The 25268-nt window shown below is 45.1% G+C and overlaps 1 protein-coding gene across 4 annotated transcripts in view; it reads right to left on the bottom strand.

The window, feature by feature from the left end:
* Nucleotides 1-25121, bottom strand: part of NRBP1 (nuclear receptor binding protein 1) — a 39872-nt gene extending 14751 nt beyond the window's left edge. The window contains exons 1-8 of one of the 4 annotated variants that reach the window (XM_061461332.1): nucleotides 24965-25121; nucleotides 24515-24734; nucleotides 9284-9406; nucleotides 8793-8894; nucleotides 8614-8703; nucleotides 8069-8109; nucleotides 6670-6764; nucleotides 2676-2699 (exon numbers count right to left, since the gene is read on the bottom strand). In XM_061461332.1, the coding sequence (XP_061317316.1) occupies nucleotides 2676-2699; nucleotides 6670-6764; nucleotides 8069-8109; nucleotides 8614-8703; nucleotides 8793-8894; nucleotides 9284-9406; nucleotides 24515-24718 (679 nt within the window). In that variant the 5' untranslated portion in view covers nucleotides 24719-24734; nucleotides 24965-25121. Of the gene's footprint in view, nucleotides 1-2675; nucleotides 2700-6669; nucleotides 6765-8068; nucleotides 8110-8613; nucleotides 8704-8792; nucleotides 8895-9283; nucleotides 9407-24514; nucleotides 24735-24960 lie in introns of all 4 variants that reach the window. The other 3 variants (XM_061461330.1, XM_061461329.1, XM_061461331.1) reach the window with 3 other exon arrangements.
* Between the last annotated feature and the right edge of the window lie 147 nt (nucleotides 25122-25268).

Genomic DNA, 25268 nt, shown 5'->3' with positions numbered 1-25268 from the left:
AGCCAAATCTGTTAAGTATGCATTCCACACAGTAACTTCGCAACAAGGCCAAAGGCACCAATTCTAATCACAAAATTGGACTTACCCCCCACCCCCAGCAACACCCTCCCCCCAACCACACACAATATCGTAACACATTCAGTCCAGTGCTATTTGAAATTTCAAAACCTAGCCACATCAATTCAAAGCCCACTGATCATCACTTACCTATAACTGCTCCTCCTGCCTTGAGGTGCATGCTTATATACAAAAACCAAGGCAGGTCTCTGGTAACCATTTTGCTACTCCAGTAATCTTAACAGCAGCTAAATGCCTGACAATTTATTACAATTAGAAATTAACCTCATGCTATTCCACTGTTTATTCAGAGTTTCTCAACAACAGTCCAAACATGAAAAATCTTCACTTTATGACAGGCTTTTACACCACTGGGATTCTCAAAGACAGCAGAGACCAAGATGAGACAAAGCCTTTATTGAAGATATATAAAAGTGACCTGCTACCACTTTCTGAAGCATTTTGGAAAAAAAAAAAAGTTTCATTCAAAACTATTCCTCTCTCAGATCTCATTCCCTGCAGCACCTGTGGCCAGAGACAAACCTTTTCCCCTGCTTGTGAAAGCCTATCCTAGTTTTGCAAAGTTTCTAAGCAACTGAAATGTTTGGCTTGGTAGAGGATGCGCTTGACTTTACACATAAAACTGAATGGCTAGAAGCTAAACAACATAAATACATGTTAAATCTTCCTAAATGAATGCAAACATGGGTGAAAGATTTCCATTTTTATGATAGATTTTTCTATGTCTGCTCATTTCAACTATCCATTATTTTTTCTCTAAACCACACTTGCCTTAGTCTAAAATACCAAACAACAAGCAAAGCCGTATCCAAGCTACTCTAGTAACCCCTGTTTTATTTCTAAATGACCTACTGTCACAGGTGTCTATTAAGGATACGAAAACCAGCATAACAAGTCTTTAAACATCAGGTAACAAAATCCAAGACAGTGAAGTAAGGACTAAGAGATTAGTTATGAAAGCATGTCACTCACAACGTGATGAGGCCAATGCTCAAGCAAAACAGAAGCCCGATATTTACTGTTTTCAAACCCAAGTCACTGTTCAAGATCTAAGGATTAAATAATTTCCATCTCTCATATGAACAGTGCATACTGATATGACAGCACTGTTAAAACAAGTTCTCAAGAAACCAGCCAAGAAAGCTCAGTATTTCAAGGCCACCTGGTGCTGTTTCAACACAAGTGAGACACCACAGCACCTTCTTAGGCCCAGGGACCACTGGCTGAGGCCCTTCTTGCCTTGCTAGAATGAGCATCTCTAGTGCTACTCACAGTGGTAACTCGATTTCTGAGAAGTGGCTTGCTGGTCTTAAGGCTTGGTGCCATCAGCGCGACTGAACCCACAGTGAAGCCCAGGCACAGTCCTGTTCCCATCCTGTGGGCTTGCTCCTGGACCAGTCAGTCTGCTGCTGGTGTGCCCCTTTCATGCCACAAAAGCAGCCTGCTGTACGTAACTGTGACAGCCCAACCTGCCCAGCTCACAGCACTCTGGCAGACAAGCTATCCCCAAGGACATATGCCTTCTCAATGCCTCAAGCCCTGAATACATCACCTTCCCCCTCAGCTACAAAAGATCCCAGATTTAGCTTTCTGAGTCTCTCCTCTGCTGGAGATGCAAAGCAGCCCACCACATCCTCCTCCTGCAAACACTAAGGTGGCACACTACACTGCCCATTTGGGCAGGCCCTTTCTTTTCCACCACTTCCAGCTGACGGTTAGTAGGTTCCCAACTCAGTAGAAACAAACTCTAACCCTTCTAATCAAGAACAACCCTGATAACAAAAAATAACTATTTAAAAGTGTAAATGCAGCATTCTATTTAATAGGGCTACAAATTGTAGCACTTGAGTCCTTCTCTACCTCCCACCCCAGCCTAATTCCCTCCTCATATGCACAATTCAGCCTGAAAACAAGAGCCTTGTCTGGGGAAACAAACAGTAAACCTTACTTCACAATCCTGGACTCATTTGAACAGGATGTTTCCCTGGCCATCAGGAGCCAGACACATTCAACAAAACATTCATCTTAAAACCAAAACATCTAAGGAGTTAAAACTACAAGCAAGCAATTGGATAGCCAAGCACAAAGCAAAGGCTAGTCCAAGTTTGGTGCCCAGCCAAGTCTAGCAGAGCAGTAGCAGGAAAGAGCCTAATGTATGGGGAAAGCTCAGCTGGAAACAACTCAGAGCAATGCATCCACTCGGCTTGACATGCAGGAGCCAGCATGCACTAGAGTCCATGGGCTAGCACACTCTAAGAACAAGGAGAGGAAGAAAACTAACAACCAGGAGACTTCACAAAGGGCAGTGCTCCCTCTCTGTAAGGCTGTGGCTGAGAGCATGAGGAACAGTTTGTATCCCAACACAGAATGCAGGGTCTCCAAGTGGGATGCATCTAAGCCATGGAATGTTACATAACAGCCGCCTTGGAGCAAGGGAACACTGCATAAATAATTTAGAGAGTGTGTATGTTTGTGTGTGTTACAAATATAGACACACACATATATATATAAATATATATATATATACACACAAATAAAATAATGTACATTACATATATAGTGATAGTCACATCACAGGAGCGGGGAAGTTTGCTCACCATTAGCAAATATCCTATGAAAGACTGTTGGAAACAGAGCAGCCCGTAAGCGGGAAGTAAAACAAGATAGAAGTCAATGAGTTGATGAAACAGCAAGCACTTAACATCGATAGAGACAGCTAGATCAGAATCACAGCAAAACATGGACAAGACTGAGAATCTGGCCCTGCCTCCAGCCACCTTTTTAAAATAAATTTATCTAAGAAATACAGGTGTTTCTTAATTGAGAACCAAAACAGGTGAAGGAGACAAGACACCTCTGACCAAGTAGAAGATTACAGCCAACTCTGAGGCTAAGCAGCTGGAAATTCTGCTCTTTCTGTTGAGTGCTCCACAGTCACTTAGCACCCACTTTCTGCAGACAGCTACCGTTCTCTACATCCAACCACAGATCTGGGCAGCAGAACCCATACTTACATACATGGTCACATAATTTAATAGCAGAGTTAAGACCAAGTAAGACTCAAGTCTCCTGGCACCTCGGCCTGGAACTGAAAGAAAACTCTGGACAGACTGCAATTAGATACTGAATCTAAAAGGTCAGGTATGTCGAAGGCAGTAAAGCACATACCTCAGCCAAGTGCCTAGAGCCACTATTTGCAAATATACTAGCACAACACTAAGTGTCCTCCTGTGCTACTGCAAGTCTTACTCGGCACATGCCTGTACATTGCCATGTCTCAGGGGCACCAGAAGACAGTACAAGACACTCCAAATTGAGGCTTCAGCTCTGTTGGGGCTCTCCAAGAGCTGCCCCAAGGGATTTTAATTCAACACCATCACCTTTTTCCATTTGTGACTGATTCTTACACTCACATTAAGAATTACAAGAAACATCTCCCAAAATTACTTAACGCAAGCAAGCAGCAGCATCCAACACCCTGTCTGAACACACTGTTCTCCTTTACAGAGTACCTTTGCCATGTAACAGTAAAACATCTTGCAGATGCTCCCCTTGAGGGCCCACTTGTTAGACAATACATACACAGATGAAACAAGGTGTTAGCATGTGAATCCTTTGGAAGAGCACACAGAAAACAACTTGGACCTCTCACAAGGAATGTTTTCATCTGACCACAACTCCAGAAAGCAGCTGGAACATTCCAGACACTGGGAACACCAGTTGTAAGTTTAAAAATTGCAGGCATCTTTCTTATCCTTATCACATACCCTACAAAGCTCATCACTTGATGCTTTTCCTCCTTAAGTTTACTAGCCTTGCATTTTATGGCACTAAAAGAAGAAAAGAGTTAGTAAATTAATGGATTATGAATGGCTTTTGCATTTAAGCAGTATGAGAAATGCTCCCTCTTTCACACTTTTTCTTCCACAGATGACTCCCAGCACATAAAGATTTCATCCCTCTTTCCAAAACTTAGTGCAACAGTAACAGCAACACCCTGATACTAATCTCTTTTCTACCTGCAGTGCACAGATGGCTCTAGAAACAAGAGACTGATCCAGAATTTCATGCAGAATAAGAAAACAGTGGTCAGTCCTGCTAGTGCACATGCTTCTGCAATCTGAAGTAGCAGTAAGAAGTGATAGGCAAAAGAGCTGCTCACACACTTAAGCAAGTGTTACAGGAACAAGTACCAGCCATTTCTGCTGTGACACAAGTCACAGGCAATACTTCTCTAGCACTTCCTCACCTCGCAGACAGAAGACAGTAGCAGCTTCCTACCCCAGATTTTGCCCCACATTCAGCAAGTATTCTCTTTGCTTGAAATAGAGGAAGGAGGAGCTTTCAGGAACATAGCTCAGAATGGTGCTAGGGACAGAGACAGTATCAACGAGCAGATCATAGTGCACTGAATCACCGTTGCCCTTAAATCCATGAGAATTGCTTCCCCACTTCTCACTTGTAAGTAAACACAGGAAAGTTTTCAGATATCAGCCAGCTGTAAGAAATAACTACTGGAAATAATAAACATGGGCCTAGCACTGCCAGTGACCCCAAAGCAACTACTGCTCTAGGGCCCAAACATGAGAATAGCCTGTCAGTCTACTGCAGTCAGCAGTACTAGAAAACCTCAAGCTCAAATATAGCCAGCAGTTCTGGTGACACAGTTCTGACTTTTCTAGTTGGGTGGGCACTACAGGAGTAAGAAAACTTTCTGCAACATTGGCAATTTTAATTCCACCCTGCACTGGAGCCATAGTTTTCACATCCAGAGGACTCCTCTTCTGAACACAAGTCCACTCATCCTCACTTCCTTTTTTATTTAAGGACCAGTATCTCCCAGAAAAAAAAATCACTTCATTTCTGAACACAAGGTGAGCAAGGCAGCCTACAGCTGTGGAGAAGATTTGCTCAGGAGCAACTGCAGTTAAGCACTGCTGCACACACATGAGCCCAGCGTATAACCTCTCCCTGCTGAGGTTACAGTTGTTATAGCACACAGCTACCCAAAAGCCTTTGACAGAACACTTCGGTCTAACTGCCTCTGTCTCTCCCACCATGCCTAACAGAAGCAAAGCTCTATGGAATTGGAGGGAGCGCACAAAGGTATAGTGAGGCAACTGCAACCCACGCTCAAGAGCCAACATTCTTCTAGACAACCTCTGAATAGCACCACTGGGAACCCGAATGCTCTTGAGATGTTACTTTTGCTGATCTGTAGAACTTCCCTCTGGTAAAAAGCCAGGGCTCTACACACCAGCTTCAAGTGGTTTGTTTCGACAAAGTGCTGGCTACCAATCAGAAAGATGGCAGCTGTATAATACTTTTAAGCTAAACTAGGAAGAGAAGAATCTCTTACACACTCAAGTCTACAATCAGCTTCCCATTAGTGGCCTGAACTGAACACCAGGGAGCCAGTTGTGCTTGCTGACATACAGGTATCAGATGTACGCAGCTCTTGGAAACTTCTCCCACCTGGACAAAGTTGGGGAAAGATGACAAAGCAAACCCCATGATGCCATCAGCCTGTGTGAAGAGTGAGTCATCAAATTTACAGGCAGATAGAGAACTGAGTGTTCCTTCTGCCCTAAGCCAGTCCCCCTGCATACAGGCATGTATCAGAGGTTTCTTAAAGAGCATAGAGGCCCCAGATCTGGAACAAAGAGACAGCACAAGAGTTCTTTGATGAAAAGTCACAGAGGTCTGCAGTTTAAGAAGAGAGGCTATTTTTAGATGACAGGCAAAGCACAGCTTTCTCTCCTGTACATGGTCAGCATCAAACCAAGAATACACACAGACAAAAGCCTACAGGACAGCAAGTGCACACTCAGGTTTGAGAATACTTGCAGAAGTTGGAAAACAGATAATCAACTGTGACTTGGAAGGTTATGTCAAAGTACAACACGATGCATCATGAATACAGACAGATTGTTAGAGACATAGGAACAGCAAAGGTGAAAAAAAAAAATAAAAATCAGTATGCAAGGATACACTGCATGCCATAAAAATGGCTTCTTACTTATGAAATAAAACACTTTAGCACAGGGTGGCTGCCTTAAAAGGGCACATTTTTGCCAAACAGGCAGAAGACAAACTTAGCATCCTGAAGTCCAGGCCAGAGTGAGGGATGCTGGATGAGGATGCCAAGACATGTAGCTTGCTGCAGCCAGAACATACACGCTTGATTGTGTTTGCAACAATAAGTACTCATGTGGCATCAGTGGACACAGCTCTCAAAGTTTCACAACTCTGTGTATATTAACGTGAAAAAGACTGCAGAGCAGATGAATCCAACGATAAGGTGCATACAAAACTTGGAAGTTTCAGCACCATTTTCAGGGGGTCCCCCGAGACCAAAAAATGAGAAAGGGGCTAACAGGAGAAAGAGTACCCAATATCAGTCCTTCCTGCACCTGAAAGTGGTCCAATCAAAAGTTAATTTTACTACCAATCCCTGGAACAACCAATGCAGCGATGGAACACCATGTGTACATACATGCCTATCGTGTCAAGTAACACTGAAAGGATTAGATGCCTTTTTCTGTTTGAGCAGTTTGCCTTACAGGGAAAGGTCACTCCAGCAAGCCTTACCTGACCCAATTTTGATCAGTCCATTGTGCTGAATGAAGATTGTGTCGCAGGTCAGGTTACCATGAATGATTGGGGGATCACAGGAGTGGAGGTAGCTAGAGATACAGAACAGAGCACTGGTCAGGAAAGCACCAAGGCTAAAGCCAGAAATCCTTCCCTTCATCCCTTCCCTGCCTCAAGAAACATCAGAAGAGAATAAGAGGGCAAGGGTACATGCCAGGGACTTACAATAGTAGTAAGGTACAATTAAGTGACTGTACATGAGCTTCTAGTTTAGGAGGGAATCATGAAAATTAAACTATTTTCTCTAACAAACAATATCTAAAACATGGGGGAAAACAGAAAGCTTTCTCTGATCAGTTCCCAAGAAACCCAGGGTACCAGAGCTAAAGAAACTATTTCATCTATCCTAATACTGCTAGGTGGGTGCTGAAACCACTTTGGTGTTTTACACTGAAAACAGAGCCTTACTCTGACCCTACAATGACGTACAAACACGACTGGTCATGTTTTCAGCTGGCACAAATAAAGCTTTTCAGTGCTGGGGTCCCAGGTACACTTGAGGCTACCTGGGTTTGCACCTCAGTCTGCTTGGGTTTATGTTAGGAGCCAGCAAAAATAAAGACTGTCAGCTCCCAGAAAAGCTTATTAGAATCCCAACTATTCATCAACACCTGTATTTAGACGAAGGGCAACAGAATTTTCTCTATGAAGTGGGAACTGTGGCTGGACATCTGGGTTACTGTTCTTCCAAGGCTACTGTTAGCTATATACCAACTCTGGCTCAGGTAGGGAAGTCTTTAAATCCAAAACAAAAACCCCACACTGTATGCAACCGGGTTGCACCAAGACAACGGAAAAAAAAAAAGACATGCATCATCATGAAATGCATAGATCCACATGTACTTCTTACAATATCACACCACAATAATTATGAATCCACTGCATGCTACAGGACTGCAGCCAGCCAAGGCTAAGAAAGTTTTCCTCACTCCTCACACACACAGAATGCCATTTCTTTTGAGACTTCTCTACAACATCCTGTTGGATCCAGACTATAAAGCTGGATACTCTGGAGAGTTCCCTGATGCTCAACTCCCAGACTCACAATCAGTTGCAACTGTTGGATCTAAAACCCATATTGCACCCGTTTCTCTATTTTGGAGGTTTCAATACTGTCTAACTAAAGACTCTGGGATTGCTATAGGAAGTGCACTTGACACTACAGACTGTGGCTGGGGTAAGAATCAGGCTGGGTGACTGAAGGTGCTTTCCAGGCTCTATTCCATGAAGTTTGCTAATAGTTGGCAGCAGGTATGTTTACAGCTTTTAGTATTCTAGCACAAGAGAGGCTACCCTTAAATAGATGGCTAGACAGCAAGATTGGTAACTCACATACCTGAGAGCAGAGAGGATCTGGGTACACCATCGCTTCCAGGCCTACAGACACAAGAACAGAAAGAATAATTCAAGGATGAGGAACTAATCCATATTTCTGTGATTCATAGACCATTCATATGAAGGAATATATGCTACATTCTGTGACATCTTAGATTTTATGCAGTACAGACAGGTAGGAAGTAAGAACTTAGAGGATCAGTACTCTCATGCTCAGTTTAGTTTCTACATATTCATATGGATCAAAAAACACACCTCCCCTCCTAACTCCTCTCATGTAGACCTCTTCCCTCTCACCTGTATGCACACATGGAAAGGGACATGCCTGTCACACCATACATATGAAACTGCAGAATTGCTGGAAACAAAGCAAACAGCACAGGACAGCTGTCCAAGAGAACCTGCAACTGAACTAGCTACAGTAATAAAACCAGAGTTACAGCCACCTGCTATCACCAGGTTGCCTTCTCATCAGAACCCTCTGTGGAACAACCTTTCCAGAGGCTGATTACACTAAGTGAACATAGGCACACATGAAAAAGCTACCTTTTCATTCATAGTTTTGTGGTTTTTCTTTGTCTTCTTCAGGAACTGTTTCAAGCTCCCTGAAGACATATACTCAGTGATGAAGATCACCTGTAGGGGCAGTACAAGACATTACCTTCTGCTTCCTGTATAACCTACAGGACATACTGTGAGAAAACTCAACTGTTTGTTTTACTTACCCTGGCTTTATTCTCCTTCACATCAGCCCAGTATTTGTGAAACTTCACTATGTTCAGATGTTCCAGCTGAATTAGGTTGTCAAACACTGCTTTAACTTTTTCCTTAATATCAGAAAGACAAAGACATGTTGTATCAGAGACTGCATCAGCCCATATCTTACCTTCTTCTTGGGTCTTGGTCCCTTTCAACAACACTGTATACTTCAAACTCCCACGCTAAGAACAAAGAGCAACAAATTTCACCTTACACTGTATCAGAGCTGAGCATGGTTTGACCACCAAGACTAAATGAACACAAGAGGCCCAGGGACATAGCACAACAGCTCTCCATCGCATTTTCTGCCCAGGCCAGCTTAAGCTGAATTTGATACATCTGAGCATCACAGCACTCCGAATCCACCCAATAATGCACATGAAATGTCATCAATGTCTATAATCCCACACTGGTGCAAGGTGTTTTCCACATTTTGCTGGGAAACAGGTCAACTTACTTCCTGAAGCTTAAAGTTCTTCCGCTCAGAAAATTGAACCTCATTCCAAACAACTTCCACGCCTTCCTCTGTATCCATGGCCAGGTAGGCACTGTCGATCCCTGGGACATTGCGCTGATTCACCTGTGTGGGAAGGATGAAGACATATGAGAGTTCTAAGCCAGCAAGACCAGAACACTACTGCACATTCTTCATTTGAGTATTATGAACTTTGCTCATTAACTTTTAATTAAATGAGCATTCCAGGACAAGGTTGTGCACATGCATTTCAGGAATGAGACATACCCAAATAGGCCATGTAAGCAGCAAGCCCTGGCCATGTTTGAGGAAAATCTTTTGCACAAAGGCTGTTTTGTAGTAAAAGCTGCTTTTTGGCAACAGTATTTTAGAATTTTCTTTTATAATACCCAAAGTTCATTTAACCACAAAGGAAGCCCTCCAACCATACAAAAGGGATACAAAAAAAAAAAGTCCCAAGAACTCAGACACCGCTTTCTGGGAGAATTTTCTGAAACATGATTAGACACAAAACTCAAGTGAGGAAACTGACCAAAGCAAAGAGAAAGAAAAGGATTCCTGCAAGTTGGGAAAAAACTTAGGAATTGATTACACAATCAAAACTGCTACAATCATTTCTTCTATTAATAAGTGCAAAAGTTAACCCAGCACAAGAACAAGCACATCCACAGCTAGTATCAAAGACACAGATAAGCACTAAGAAAGCACAATGTAAGGGGAGAGAACCTGACAAAACAAGAGTTTAAAGCCTAGCTCAAGAATAGCTAGGGCAGTGGAAATACTTAATGCATAGATACAAGATGAACAACACACCCAGCAGCAGTTTACCGTAACATTATTCTTCCTGCGATATGTAGCAGCATCCAAAGATGCAAAGATAACTTTCAGCTGATCTAACTCTTCCCTTGTGGTAAAAGTTAATACACAGATTTGGCTAGCAAATCCAGACTCACTTTCCACTTCCACTACCTCAAAGTCCTGGCCATTTCACGGCTTTTCCTGCTCTCTCACCTTCACATCCCTTACAAGGGACCCCATCAGCATCCCACTTACTGGAAGCTTCTAACCATATATAAGGGCTTCCTCAAAAATCCCATCCCCTTGGCAGCCACTTTTACACTATCAAATTCAATCAATTTCATTTACAGTGTTAAACTAATGAGAGCAGAGATAAATGTTTGCCTCATACAACACTTACATTAATTCAACACTTCACCATAGGAAATAACTGCTGATAACACAATACTAATAAAACTAATGAAGAAACCAGTTTCTAGCAGACAATGCTTTTAACGCTGTGGTAGGCTGGGTACAGACTCAAAGCATCCAGCTGACCATACTGAAATGCAAAAAAAAAAAAAAAACCCTAAGGCTTGTATTTGTAAAGAAACTGCTGTTTCCTTACGAGAAGGTGGGTACCAAGAAGAACTTACAGGTCACGCTACCAATCAAACTCAAGCTCTTGATACAATGCAGAATAACAAGGACTAACACAACAACAGGACATGTACTCAAGAGAATCATGAGCAAGGAGTCCACTGAGACAGTATGTTTACTGTTGTACAATATCAACTTAAAAGGTTTGCATTATAAACACCTGTTCATTAGATACCAAACTGGGAGTTGCTGTTGACTCTCTTAAGGGCCTCTTGGTCTAGATAGATGGGAGCGTTGAGCAATCATCAACAGCATGAAAAGGAACAAGAAAAATACCAGATTCTGCACCTGGCACAAGTCTAACCAGGGAGAGGAGTAGCTGGGGAGCAGCCCTGCAGGAAGGGACATGGGTGCTGGGGGCAACAGGGTCAGTAGGAACCAGCACTGGACCCTGTCACCCAGACGGCAAACTGCACCCTGGGGTACACAAACCATGGCAGAACCAGCTGGGCAGAGGGGACGTCCTGCTGTATTCAATATTGGTGCAGCCTCACCTGAGCACTGTGTGCAGTGCTGGGCCCCACAGTTAGAGAAGGACACGAAGGCCCTCAGATGTGCCCAGAGGAGGACAAGCAAGCTGTGAAGAGCTGGCAGCATTGTCCTGTGAGGAGTGGCTGAGCACTCGGGGTTGGTCTTGTTCAGACAGAGGAGGCTGAGGGGTGACCCTGCTGCCCTGTGCAGCTCTCTGGGAGGGGACTGTGGGTAGGAGGAAACTGAACTCTTCTCCCTGGGATCCAGCAACAGGGTGCTTGCAAACAGTTCAAAGCTGCGTCTGTCAGGGAGCCTCAAACTTAATATCAGGAAGCATTTCTTTACTGAGAGGGTGTTCAAACTCTGGCACAGGCTTCCTGGAGTGGTGGCTGATGCCCCAAGTCTGCCACTGCTGAAGAGGTATTTGCACAATGCCCTCAATATGACACTAACTTTAGGTCAGCCCTGAAGTGGTCAGGCAGTGGGACCAGGTGATCCTTGCAGGTCCCTTCCAGCTAACTATTCTATTCTACTCCACCAGTAGCTTGACAGTTTAGGCTGACAGCAAATAGTATAGGGGCTACACTTCTTTATAATCTTCCAAGGGAATCCCAACAAGCCCAACTACATTCAATATTCTATTACTGCAGATGACGCACTGGAGTGACAAATGACTACAAGAACAGTATAACCAGAGTGATTCAGATTGCTCAGTAAACTGAGCAATACATTACTGAGGTAAAATTAGATGCAATGCAGTGACACAAGTAGTAATAAAGATTATAGGCCATAGCTCAATAAAGACAGGCTGAGCTACAGAAAATAACTCTTGAAAACAGTCACAGGAGACCAACAGCTTAGTTCCCTTCCCATCCCTCACCTCCTGTATAACTGAGGGATGAAATGTCTGAGATTTGATTTAAGGAGACCTTAATCATATTTACAAGAACTTGATTTTTATATATATATATGTGTGTGTGCATGTGTATATATATATGTGTGTGTGTATACGTATATATGCATGAACACACACACCGATACAGACATCTAAATACCAGGCTAGGCCTGGTATATTTCATCATTAGAGAAAGCTGAAAGAATGAAGATAATTAAGGGCAGAACCTTTATTCCATTACATTTTAGTTCAAGAAATATCTTGGGGCTGATAGTAGTACAAGAACTCCTAGTACAATTAACAGACCTGAATGCCAAAAGGCTTTAAGTTGAGAAAGGTTTAAACAAGCCCTCAGGCAACAGGGACAAGATAACAGCCAGGACCACTAACAGTCAGTACTCATGCATCCCTGTTTTATCACACTTGCTGCTTATTCACATCGTCATGACACTTCAACACACTATGCCTTCATCACACTTGCTGCCTATTTAAAGGCTGACTGTGTCGAGTCAGTCCTCAGGTACTGACAACTACTCATAATCTGCCCTGACGATACAGGCAGTGGATGTGGATTTATCATATCTTCTTCCATTTCTGGGCAAGTTTACTAAACAGAAAAAATTGCCATGACTCATAGGCAATAATCCAGAGCAGCAGCTATGACGCAAGACACCAAACTCACCTGACGTCACTGATGGTAATTCTCAGTTCAAGAGGAGATTCAACAGCTTAGGCAGCAAGAGTAAAAGGTGAAAAATGCAGACAGACGACTGAAAAGGTGACAGTAAATTCCTCCTTTGTTCAGGTTGCCAGATCACTGTTCCATATCCCTCTCCATGCTCATCAAAGTGGAATCCTAAACCCTCATGAAAGCATTGCTATGTACCTTCCTGAGGGTTACAGCCAGCTGTTGTCTCCAAACAGCTATTGGTGACTGATGGATGGTTGTAAGCTTAACAACTCACAATTCAGAAACAGTGCTGCAGTTAAAACTATTGTAATCAGAAGTAGTTGTAAGAATATAAATTTCAACTTCCCCATAGACCTGACTGAGCAAAAGAATAAATCATGAATCAAAAATGAAATCATAGAATGGCTAGGGTTGGGAAAGGACTTTTAAGATCATCTAGTTCACAATGACATGTTCACAATGCTGCCTCTTCCATGATTTACCCTGAAGGGCAAGAGTGCAACCAGCAATGGAGGTGTCCCAAAGAAATGACAGAAATCCTGTTCTTGCCCTAAGGAGCCCTCACAACCAAAACATCAACACAGGATGAAGATGATGCAGGCTCTCTCCTCACTTTGCCGTAACTTCTTGCAAGCTTTGTCAAGTAATTTAAGACTCTTTTAACTTGTTTAATTTCCAGTGGTCATCTAGGACCCAGCCCAAAGGCAACAAGCTGATGAAATGACAAAAGACTGGCTCTATGTTCTTAGAGATAATGTATGACTCTGAAATGTTCCTTTCCCAGGAAGCCCATGTAGACTAGGCAGCTTTTAAACTATGAAAGAAGCAGCTAACTGAACTCAGTTTAGCACAAATTCCTTAAGTATGAGAGAGGAAGTAGTTCCACAACCACAAAAAATTTACAGCAGAAATATTAATGTAGCTCTTTGTCTATACAAAGATCAGTTAAGGAAATTCAGGAAGAATTTCAAGTGAATTTATGTAATTAAAAGGGACCGGGGGAAAGATTTAAATGCTGTTACTTCAAGGCATAACTTAGGGGAAACATAAGGGAAGTTTCCCATAAGGGAAAACAGAGTTTGGAAGATCTCTTTCTCTTAGGCAGTTTATTCCAGTTGTCCAATGCATATTTTTTCCATAGCTCTCACATGTCTGGATATTTATCACTGAAAGAACACAGACTTTTAGAGAGGCTTCTGTAGTTCACATGATCTGTCAATAAAAAAAGAAATTACAGCCTAAACCACAAGTGACAGCAATGATTTACAATCAAGAAAAAAAAGGCATAAATATTAGGAAAAAATAATAATTAGAGTGTCAGTATAGAATGAAACTGTCCACTGAAGAAAGAGATCAGGAATGGCAGGCCATTAGGCCAGACACTAACAAAAGGCCATATATATGGTTAAAAGCAGTACAAATACATTAAAAAATTACCCTGACCACTTGTTTAGGAAAGAGAAAAAGATCAAAGCTCTACTCAACCAGCTTGGCAAAAGCTTGAGAACAGGGATAATACACGTACAGAAGGCAGTAGCTGGACCACAGAGGAGTATCACTTCTCCTTGAACTGTGGTGAAATAAGAAGTATATTTACCAACAGAAAGAAACAAAAACAGCTGGCTCCGAGATCTGAAGCTTATCTAGAGTGTAACAAAATCAAAGACTGCAATAGCCACTGAAGGCAAAGGGGAAAAAAAGAAAATAAATAAAAACATCCAAACACAACAAAAAGCAGCAACCCCACTTCATGCTTTAATTAAACTAGCAGCACCACCCTTTGCAATTACATTCATGGTAGTAAAATGTTTGAAAGGCATTCATTTAAAAAGAAAATAAAAATAAGTAGTGTGATATAATGATCCCAAGGAAAGGAAGACATCAGTTATTCCCATGGCTATACAAACCTATTCATACTCCATAATCTCAAAAATATAAGAAAATCTGACCCTCACCAACACAACAGTTGCTTCTTCCAGATAGCTATGCACTGGAACAAGTAATAATTTATCTTTTAACAATAAGCTTGTCTGTGTAACCAAACACAAATCTTGACCATTACAATACAGAGTTAAAAGTCCCCCATGAGCTGAAGCTTGCCCTCATTTATAAGTTTGCATGCAACAGCTCAGGAGATGCCATCTTGAGAAACAAGTCAAAAAACAGACATACTTTTTAAGCACACCCAGCCAATGTCCCAGAGACTTCTGCTCCAAGCTGGCCCGTGCAGCTGGACTACAAAGGGCAGAGCACAGCACGGAGCTAGGACTCTGTTCAAGCAGCTCAGCTCCATCCTGTCCATAAACACAACCACTCTGCAGAAAAGCACCAAGTTTTGAATCACATCACCATCATGCAAGCTGTTGCCCAGTGGCCAACCCAACATCTACAGAAGCATTTTGACAGTTCTGGCTAAACAACATACTGAGGGACAGGCTTCAGTAAAAATTCATGTCAGATTACTCTCCAGTAGGGAGGAACAAATATGAGCAGAGTCAAGCTGCTTTGAACAGAAAAAGCACTGTTCTTGATATCCCAAAGGCAGAAATGCATCATTCCCATCCATTCCGTGAACAACAGAAATGAACACATAAGTTGTCTACTAAGAACCTCTTGTGGTTTAACCCCAGCTGGCAACTAAGCACCATGCAGTCACTCACTCATTCCCCCCAACAGGACAAGGATAAAGTTGGAAGACTGAAAGTGAGAAGACATATGAGATAAAGACAATTTAACAAGTAAAGCAAAAGCTGCACAGGCAAACAAAGAAAATCAAAGAATTCATTCACCACTTCCCATCACAGACAGGTGTTCAGCCATCTCCAGGACAGCAGGGCTCCATCATGCACAACAGTTACATAGGAAGACAAACACCATCACTCCAAACATCCCCTTCTTCATTCTTCACCCCTCTTTATATGCCAAGCATGATTCCATATGGTCTGGACTGTTCCTTTGTTCAGTTGGGGTCAGCTGTCCTGGCTATGCCCCCCACTGCTTGTGCACCCTCAGCCTCCTCAGTGGTGGGTGGTGTGAGGAGCAGTTTAGCCCTTGACTCTGTGCAAGCATTGCTCAGCAATAATGAAAAACACCTCTGTGTTATCAACTCTGTTTTCAGCACAAATCCAAAACATAGCCTCATATCAGCTACTATGAAGAAAATGAACTCTATCACAGCCAAAACCAGCTCAGAGCCCAAAGGGACAAATGCTTTGTTTCATTTGGTGCTTTGGAACAAATGAGCAGTATAATAGAATCAGTGAGTTCAATTTTACTGAGCTGAACTATGGAATTAGGAAGAGACAAAGAATTCCCCATCCCTAATTCCCAAAAGGAAACAGAAACAGCATAGCAAAATAAATGAGAGTACAGAAGGAAACCCAATATTCTACAAATAAAAACCATTCAGATAGAAGCCTGTTGATATTACAGTAGCTCACTGGTACCTTCACAGTTACTGTACTATTACCATGGCTGTACCATTATCAAAACCCTTGTCACACATGCTACACCAAGATGTACCACATATAGTTCAGCCAGAAATAAAACTGACTGGGAGGTTTGGGAAGCTCTCAGTTCTGAAACCAGGGGAAAAAACAGACAGGAGGAACTCTAAGTCAGGTACTTCCATTCTACACCAGCCCATCCTGTTGGGCTGCAATACTTTCTCACCTTCTATATTGTAAGAGTTGTTCACTGAACTCCAGGCAGAGCTGCTGAAGTCTCACTGCATGAACAGGCCAAAATATGTTTCATCAAACTGCTGTGGAAATATACCTGGGTAACGGCTATTCAAAACAGAAGCAAGAACACTACCAATGATGAGAAGAACCATGGCCTGACCATGATGGGTGAAACACTGAACCAAGGACTCTCAAGGCCACAAAGATGAGCAATTAAGTCATTGTCCCTGTTAGGAAAACTCACCAAGGCAACTCAACAGGAGAAGCCCCTTCAGCAATATCATCCAATGCAAATGGAGATGCTGTGTAAAGGAATACAGAAGACAAGCAATTCTGGGATCAAACAAGATTATTTACATACAATATTCATGGGACGTTTGAGGGAAGGGCAAAAGCATGGAAAAAAAATAATAAAGATGAGTCACTAGGCAAGGCCTGTACCTGATTGCCATCACCTCTGCCTTTCTGTTAAATCATGTTTAAAACTGTTTTCTGTGCTAGTGTGCTTCTTATTTTCTGCACACATGCACACAGATCTGCAGGAAACTACAGACCAGTCAGTCTCCCCTCAGTGTGCAGCAAGATCATGGAACAGATCCTCCTGGAAACTGTGCTAAGGCACATGAACAAAAAGGGGGTGATTGGTGACAGTGGCTTCACTATGGGCAAGTCATGCCTGATAAATGTGGTGGCCTTCTACAATGAGGTTATGACACTGGTGGATAAGGGAAGAGTAACTGATGTCATCTAGCTGGATTTGGAGAGGGACTTTTTACAAGGGCACATAGTGACAGAACAAGGGCCAATAATTTTAAACAGAGAGGGTAGATTCAGATGAGACATTAGGCAGTTCTTCCCTGTGAGGGTGGTGAGGCCCTGACAAAGGTTGTCCAGAGAAGCTGTGGCTGCCCCATCCCTGGCAGTGTTTAAGACCAGGCTGGATGGGGCTTGAAGCAACCTGGTCTATTGGAAGGTGTCCCTGCTTGTGGCAGGGGGTTGGAAATGAATGATCTTTAAGGTCACTTCCAACTCTCACCATTTTGTGATTCTATGATCTGCTAGCAAACTTCAAATCAGACAAGCCAGAAAGTTAGGACAAGAGGTTTCAGGGTACAGATTTGGCAGAGACAGAGGGCCTGGGAGATGTGTCTAGAGACACCCATGAAATGTGATTTTCCATGAGCACTGATCCTTAAAAACAGTATACAGCTATTTGTGTCACCCATGTTACCATGGGATGCTTGGGAAAGCGCTATGCTCCCATTTGTGCAAACCTGTTTCTCTCTGGCCATGCTTTCACAGTGCTGCCTCCATTTACTGGGATTTGCTATGCCACCTCACTGCAGGCACAGCCAGGGGTCAGAGATGGCAAGCAGCCTCTCTTCTCCACTGGCCCAGAATTAAGTATCTTGCAAAGGATAACCCAGGCGGTAACATCTGACTCCCACCAAACAGGCAGCAGCAACCATGATATTGTGATCGCTTCTCCTGGGTCTCCCAGTGCAGGTTTAACAAGACAGAGCACTGACAAGAGGAAGGCTTTGATGCTGCTCTTAAGTTACACAGACCATGCTATTTTTAGAAAAGCTCTGTAAAGAACACAGAGCAAACCCTATCCCTCAGTCACAGGCAGCTGGAGTGTAACTAGCACCCCTAACCACCCAGGAAAGCTGGAAAAGCAGCAGTCAGCTGCCCTGCCTGTCCCTGCTCCCCCACAGAGGCAGCAAAGCTGAAAAGTGATGCTGGCTGGAGCAGCACTCAGCAAACCGCCAGCTGCCTGTTACAGTCAATAAGCAAGAACATAATGGGTCTGCAGACAACAGGCCCAAGACAAAGGCTCAATTCCCTCTACAGCCTGCAGTGCCCCTCACCTCATTCAAGCACAACTCAAGGGTTCCTTCCAGGAAGCCCACAGATGAGCCAAATAAAAATGTTAAACAGCTGCACATACTCTGAGTATCTTCTCAATGGTCAAGTAAAATAACTACAGCATGGCATTAGCTTTCACCACCAGCTGGAAACATTGCCAAAGCCTGCCAAATAGCTGGCAGCCCTCCTAGCCCTAGTTTGCTTTGAGAATCTCTGCAACCAGCCTCCCTACAGCAGCTGAATCCAAAGCTCAGAGCATCTCAAAGCCACCTTTCCAAGGAATTATGCCTCATTTTCCCACATACAGAAACCCAGATGTGAGATAGTAAATGATAAAGACTAGTATTTCTTTTCCTATCTCAGCAAGTTTCTTTTCACTTCAACAGAGGCTAAGAAATCAGACTCAAGCACCACAAAATCCAAACACCCAGTCCATTGGCATTTTCTCTTCAAAACCCCCGCACTGTCTCCTTGAAGAAATGTAAATCCAGAGGTGCAAAAGTCAACTGGCCCCAGATGAAAAATTATTTGAGAAGCTAAGACTCACGCTAAGAGTGAAAAGACAAAAAAAAGAGGTAAAACAAAGATGTAGCAGACCAGTATTTTACTTCATGTCTCTTCGTTCAGTTCATCATAAACTACAGCTCTGTAACATTTGATAGAGCTAGCATGGATCAAGAGTGTCTGTTAGCCCAAGCACTAAAATTCAGTGGTAACTTTCAACCATCAAGGGCCCCCTGAACAGCTCAGAAGCATGTATCCAAATAACAGCAAGATTTTTCATAAGAGCAGCAAACTAATGCAGTATTGCTATTAATTTTTAGAACATCCAGCAACAGTATACAATCAAGTATACAAGTACAGTATACAATGAAGAAGAGCAAGACTGAACCTGGAATCAGAATCACGGCGTAGTTTGGGTTGGAAGCCAAGCTTAATCTTAAAGCTCATCCAGTTCCAACCCCCTGCCACTGTATTTGTGCTTGGGACTGCACCAACCCAGGTGCAGGACCTTGCACTTGACCTTGTTGAACTTCATGAGGTTGGCACTGGCTCACCTCTCCAGCCTGTCAAGGTCCCTCTGGATGGCATCCTGTCCCTACAGCGTGTTAACCGCACCACACAGCTCGGTGTCACGAGCTAACCTGCTGAAGGTGCATTAATCCCACTGTCCATGTGACCTAAAAGGGGACCTGCTTGTTCCCACATTCCTGATATGGTACAGATTAGCTCAATAGCACTGAATGGGTTACTAAACATGTTACAAAGATGTTAAAAAGTATTTACAATAACAGTCTTGACTTATGCAATCAGCATTTTGCAACCCAGAAAAGGTATAGAAAGAAATCCCATCACTTTTCTGTTTGATCTGTGTATTCTCAGGGACAGCAGGCTCTGAATCCAAGCTTTTGGTTTCAGGTTTTACAGTAACAGGAATCTAAAAAATGAAGGGCAAAGAATCTCCAATCCATCTCTATTAAGTAGATTCTATTCCCAGAAGGCACAGCAGATAATTCTGAAGATATCTGGACAACCAAATAAAAACAAGTCATGCAGGTGGTGACTGAAAGAAAATGGGGTGTCACATGGGGATATAAGAAAAAGAGGCTTTTGTCAGAGAGAGCAGCCAAAACAAACTAAGGCAAGCACAAGCTTGGAGAGCCTGACATCGGTCTCTCCCTTAATCTCACACTGTGCATCCTTTCTCCGAGTCCCTCTGCCATGAGACGAGATCCCCCTGTTAAAAGTTTATGTTCAGCTCCTTGCAGAGGCTAAGGCCTCACCTTTGCATACATTAGGAGACCAACCACGGGCGTGGTTACAACTGCAGAGAGGATTCAGCACAGGGAGGAAAGCAATGCAGTCGACAGCACACCAGGAGACCCACGCTTGTGATGCGCACACAGCAGCAGCATGAGAAAGCAGATTGTCACCATCCCTGCAGCCCTTGAAGACAGGCAACAGATGCCTGAAAATGCCCACGTTATTTATATATACAGTGAGTTTATACAGTTAGGAAAGAGCAGAGTGATGCTAAGTCTCTTGCACAAGTTGTTCAACCAGCAGAAAATAAGCATCCTGTGGGACCAGCCACATTTACCTTCCATCCTCCACCTCCCAGGCACCTCACCCTCACAGCAACTTCACCCTCTGAATGGCCACATGCACTTCATTAAATGAAAGATTTGTTAAATGTTCCACAAAGAAACAAACTTTGGGGAAGGTAAGTGTTCTCTTCCTAAAACAGGTTCTTAGTTAAGTGTCATAGCAACTTTTATCTTTTTTAGAAGGCTACTCTGAACTCTGTTTAAAGTTTAAGCAGGAATAGAATAGAATACAAAATAGTTCAGCTGGAAGGCACCTGCAAGGATCACCTGGTCCCACTGCCTGACCACTTCAGGGCTGACCTAAAGTTAGAGTGTTGTATTAAGAACATTGTCCAAGTACCTTTTCAACACTGACAGACTCGGAGCAGCAACCACCACTCCAGGAAGCCTGTGCCAGAGTTTGAACACCCTCTCAGTAAAGAAATGCTTCTAATAGCAAGTCTGAGCCTCCCCTGACAGACGCAGCTTTGAACTGTTTGCAAGCACCCTGTTGCTGGATCCCAGGGAGAAGAGCTCAGTTCCTCCCTACCCACATCCTCTCCCAGAGGGCTGCACAGGGCAGGAAGGTCATCCCTCAGCCTCCTCTGTCTGAACAAGGCCAACCCCGAGTGCTCAGCCACTCCTCACAGGACAATGCTGCCAGCTCTTCACAGCTTGCTTGTCCTCCTCTGGGCACATCTGAGGACCTTCGTGTCCTTCTCTAACTGTGGGGCCCAGCACTGCACACAGTGCTCAGATGAGGCTGCACCAATATTGAATACAACAGGACATCCCCTCTGCCCAGCTGGTTCTGCCAAGGTTGGTGTACCCCAGGGTGCAGTTTGCCCTCTGGGTGACAGGACCTAGTGCTGGTTCCTACTGACCCTGCTGACCCCAGCACCCATGTCCCTTCCTGCAGGGCTGCTCCCCAGCCACTCCTCTCCCAGGTTAAACTCGTGCCCGTCATTATTTTTCCCCTGTGAACCAACACATTTCAAGTTTTATCAGTTGATATAGTTTAGTCTAAGCTGCTGTAATTAAATGTGACAAAGTAACGCACAAGCCCTCTCACTCGGTTGTGCCAACATCTGAAATGCCTCCCAGGGCACTCTGATGACCCGTTAACTTGCTCTGGACACAGGTCGAGCACCCTGAGCCCGAAGCGCTGGCGAACGCCCCATGTACTGGAGTCAGAGCTCCCATGTGACTCAGAGAGGAACAAAGGCGGAGCGAACCACGCGGGTGACAGGCAAAAGCCCCGCACCGAGGCGGCAGCTCCAGCAGCTCCTATTCAAGCGCTCCCCTTCCCCTTCCCCAGGATGCCCCTCCCCGGGCCCCACTCCCAGCCCAGGGCCCGCAGCCCGACACCGGCTGAACCGCCGCGGCACGAGGGCGAAGGCGCTTCGGGGCGTGGCTAGAGCAGCGCGCAGCCTATGGGAGCCGGCGCTGGTGATGTAACGCTTCCCGCCCCCTGCCATTGGCTGGAGCGGCTGTCCTTCAGGGAGCCGTCCCGCCCCGGCCGGCGCCCGTCTTTTGCCCCTGCTGCGCTCCGCAGGCAGAGGCACCAGGAGGGCAGCGGGGCCGCCCTGCCGCCCCACGACCATTTTGTACGAGAGCCGCCGCAGTGGCCCCGGCGAGGAGAATCGCTGCCTTGTTCGGCCTAAACCTGCTGGCTGAATGTAAACGGCCCCGAGCACTTACAGCCTGCCCGTCCACAGAGCGAGCCTGCCCCCTCACATGCACAGCACCCAGCTCAGCACAGCCGCCGTGCAACACGGCTCTGTTCTATGAGGTTCAACGAGTCTACAGCTATTAAAAGATAATAAAATTTAAAAGGAAAAAAAGTGAGGTTCTGACAAGTCCACATGTACATCCAAGCATGGAACTCCAAGCAGTAAAGAATGTAACATACAGGGAACACCACACAGATCACACATGCCCTTTTCTCTCCAGATCACCGCCTTCCAAGGCAGCTGCCTAATTCAGCGTCCAAAGAAGATACTGCCGAGATAAAGAATCAGGATTGCATCACTGGGGACCAGGACAGCACATCCTTTTCCCATGGAGTAACACCTCCTCACTGCCAAGGGGTAGCGAGTAAGAGTCTGCTTGCAGAGCTGCACTAACCACAATAACCAGTGAGAACCAAGCCACCACACCAACAGCCCGTTCTCAAGACACTGCTAGCACTGGTAGGCACAGATGCTCACAAAGCAAAGCTTTTTTACCTAAATAAATTTCATACTGAAACAGCTGCAGCAGGAGAGTTTACTTCAGGGAACAGATCAGCCTAAGTGCTGAAGACAGTGAGAAGGACATCATATAGTTCAAGTGAACAAATGCCATCACACAAGTTTGGGTCTAATCAAGCCGCAAATTCAGATGCCAAGCGAAGAGACAAAACAGAATTTTACTGTGTGATAACTAGAAGCCTGTGCTTTTCATACCCATATGTGAGACATGAGGCTGACACATGGGCAGCTGCAGCCACTATTGGTCAGCTGCCCAGTCAGCAGATATCCTGCAGCGAGGCAGCACAACCTGGACAGGTGAAGGATTGAGAATCAGAGCCCCTGAGTTTACCCCAGATCAGCCAATGATTTGTTCTGTGGTAACTCCTCTCACTGTAAGGTGGCACAAAGCTCAATGTGTCTAACTTACAAAGGCAGCTTGCCTACAAACCAACCAGCTACCTTTGTCCTGAAGCAGAAGACAGTAACTTAAGCCATGCCAAAGGCTTTTTTTTTTTTAAGGAACTTCACATATTTGGGCCTTAATTTTTCTGCAGATAGAGAAACTGAAATCCAAAGAAAGAAAACTAGAACCTACTAAATCTTACTTTTTATACAGGAGAGTACAGAAAAGCCTGGAAGGAAATTTATCCTTCTGTGTCATGATGATCATTATCAAATAAAGCATATTGAAAAGACAACACAAACTGAATCTCAGCTTGGATCCCCAATGTTAGCACAAACCACAGGAAAAAGCACTTAAGGTTATCATAAGAAACATTGTGGAGGACAGAATTAAGACGCCCTCCCTTTGCAATCCAAACCATACAGCTTCACCAGAAAAGGCACGTTCTTACCAAGCCATGCTAGGATTTGGCCTAAGTTAACAAAACCAAGACAGCTTTCAAGCAAGCAAAGGTGAGGAACTGCAGGGAATCCTTGACCTTACTTTGACCTCCAAATTTACATCAGAATAAACGACTCTTTCACCACCACAGGAGATGAAACTACCCTGTGTCTAGAATAATGGGTAAAGCAGACTAGTGCTCAACCCTGACTCATCTGAGAAAAGCTACATCAGCGCTTGTGCCGCAGCACTGGAATGAATGTTTTCTGTCTTTCAGCAACTCCCAGAGCAGGTTTCACTGAGCCAGTATAAAGCAGAAACCAGTTCGCAGAGACAGTCCCCAGTAAGATAATCAGAGCATAGCAAAGAATGGAAAAGGGGAGAGGTCTAAACCAGCAAGATCTCATCTACTTGTGTCTTCATACAGGATAACTCCAACACACATGCTGAGAAGTGAATTTGAACAGAACAAGCCAAGAAACAAGTTTGCATGAACTGGTTATGCTCTATCCTAACTGAAGACATCAAAGCAAACCAAACCAAGGCATAACTCAAAAGCTGATGAGACAGGTCCACTGCCTGTCACACTCCCCAGCAAACACCAAGCAAAACCTAGTCATTGCTCTTCATCACACCCAGAGCAAAAGACCTATGAAACGAGATGCATATTGCAGTGCTGGAGACACTCCCTGCTCCACACAGTGGCAACAGCTGGCCGTGACACTACCCATACAGAGCCCACAACACAACGAATGTACAGGGAGAAAAGCAAACCATGTTTCGATCTCAGTATTCCCGAGGCCGAGGAGAAACAATCCCACACCTCCAGGCTGGTCCGGAAGCACGATAGACCCCCGCCACTGGGGCCCGAGGACAGGTGGAAGGCGGACAGCCGGCGGGGCGGGACAAAAAGCCACCCAGCTCCCGCTCCCCACCCGGCTCGGCCGGGGCTCCCCTGCGCACCCAGCGGTCCAGCCCTGGCACCCGGCTCCCAGCACTCACCTCCTCGCGCCGCTTCTGCCAGCGACCGCACGGCGACTCCTCGAGGATCTCGGACTCGTCCTCACTTTCCTCTTCCTCCTCCTCCGGGGGCGCCGCGGAAGTCACCGGCGCAGACACTGAGGTCATTCCCGGGCCAGAAGACGCAGACTCCGGCTTCGAGTCGGAGCCACCGCTCGGCACCTGCTTGGACTCGCCCTCCGACATGCTGCGGTCGCACAACCTACGAGCCAGAGAAGAGCACCATGAGGCGAGGGGAGGCGGCGGTGGGACCAGGCCAAGCCCACCAGGCCGGACCGGGCCGCGCCCGCCGGGCCTGTCAGCCAGAGCCGCGCCCCGGGCCTGCTGCCAGAGCCCGACCTAGCCGGTTCAAGCCCAAAGCAGAGAGCAGCGTAGGAACGGCGCGAAGAAAGCACAAGGACTGAGCGGGAGAAGCCAGGGCCGCGCACTTACCGGGCTTGCCCGGCACCTCCCGGTCCCCAAGCGCGTCGCTACTCTGCCGATGGGCCGCCAACCGCCGCGCTGCGTAACGCGCCGTCCGGGGCGGAGCCTCCCACCCAACAGCCAATCAGAGCCCAGGAGCGTGCCGTCAGCCTTCACGAATTGGCCGGTGGGCGGAGCTCCAGGGTACCTAATACGCTAGAGGGCGCCCGCGCGCCATGGGGCGGGACGACTTGGCTCCGGACAATTAACCAATAAGAGCCCAAGTCAGCCTCCACTGATTTGTCAGTGGGCGGGGCTGAGTTTATATAAAGCG

This window comes from Pezoporus flaviventris, unplaced genomic scaffold (genome assembly GCF_033815535.1).
Source record: "Pezoporus flaviventris isolate CSIRO_AGI_PZ_B2104156 unplaced genomic scaffold, CSIRO_AGI_Pfla_v1 ptg000031l, whole genome shotgun sequence".
Classification (NCBI taxonomy): Eukaryota; Metazoa; Chordata; class Aves; order Psittaciformes; family Psittacidae; genus Pezoporus; species Pezoporus flaviventris.
The sequence above is the reverse complement of the archived record's forward strand: the minus strand, read 5'-3'. Positions and strand labels throughout refer to the sequence as shown.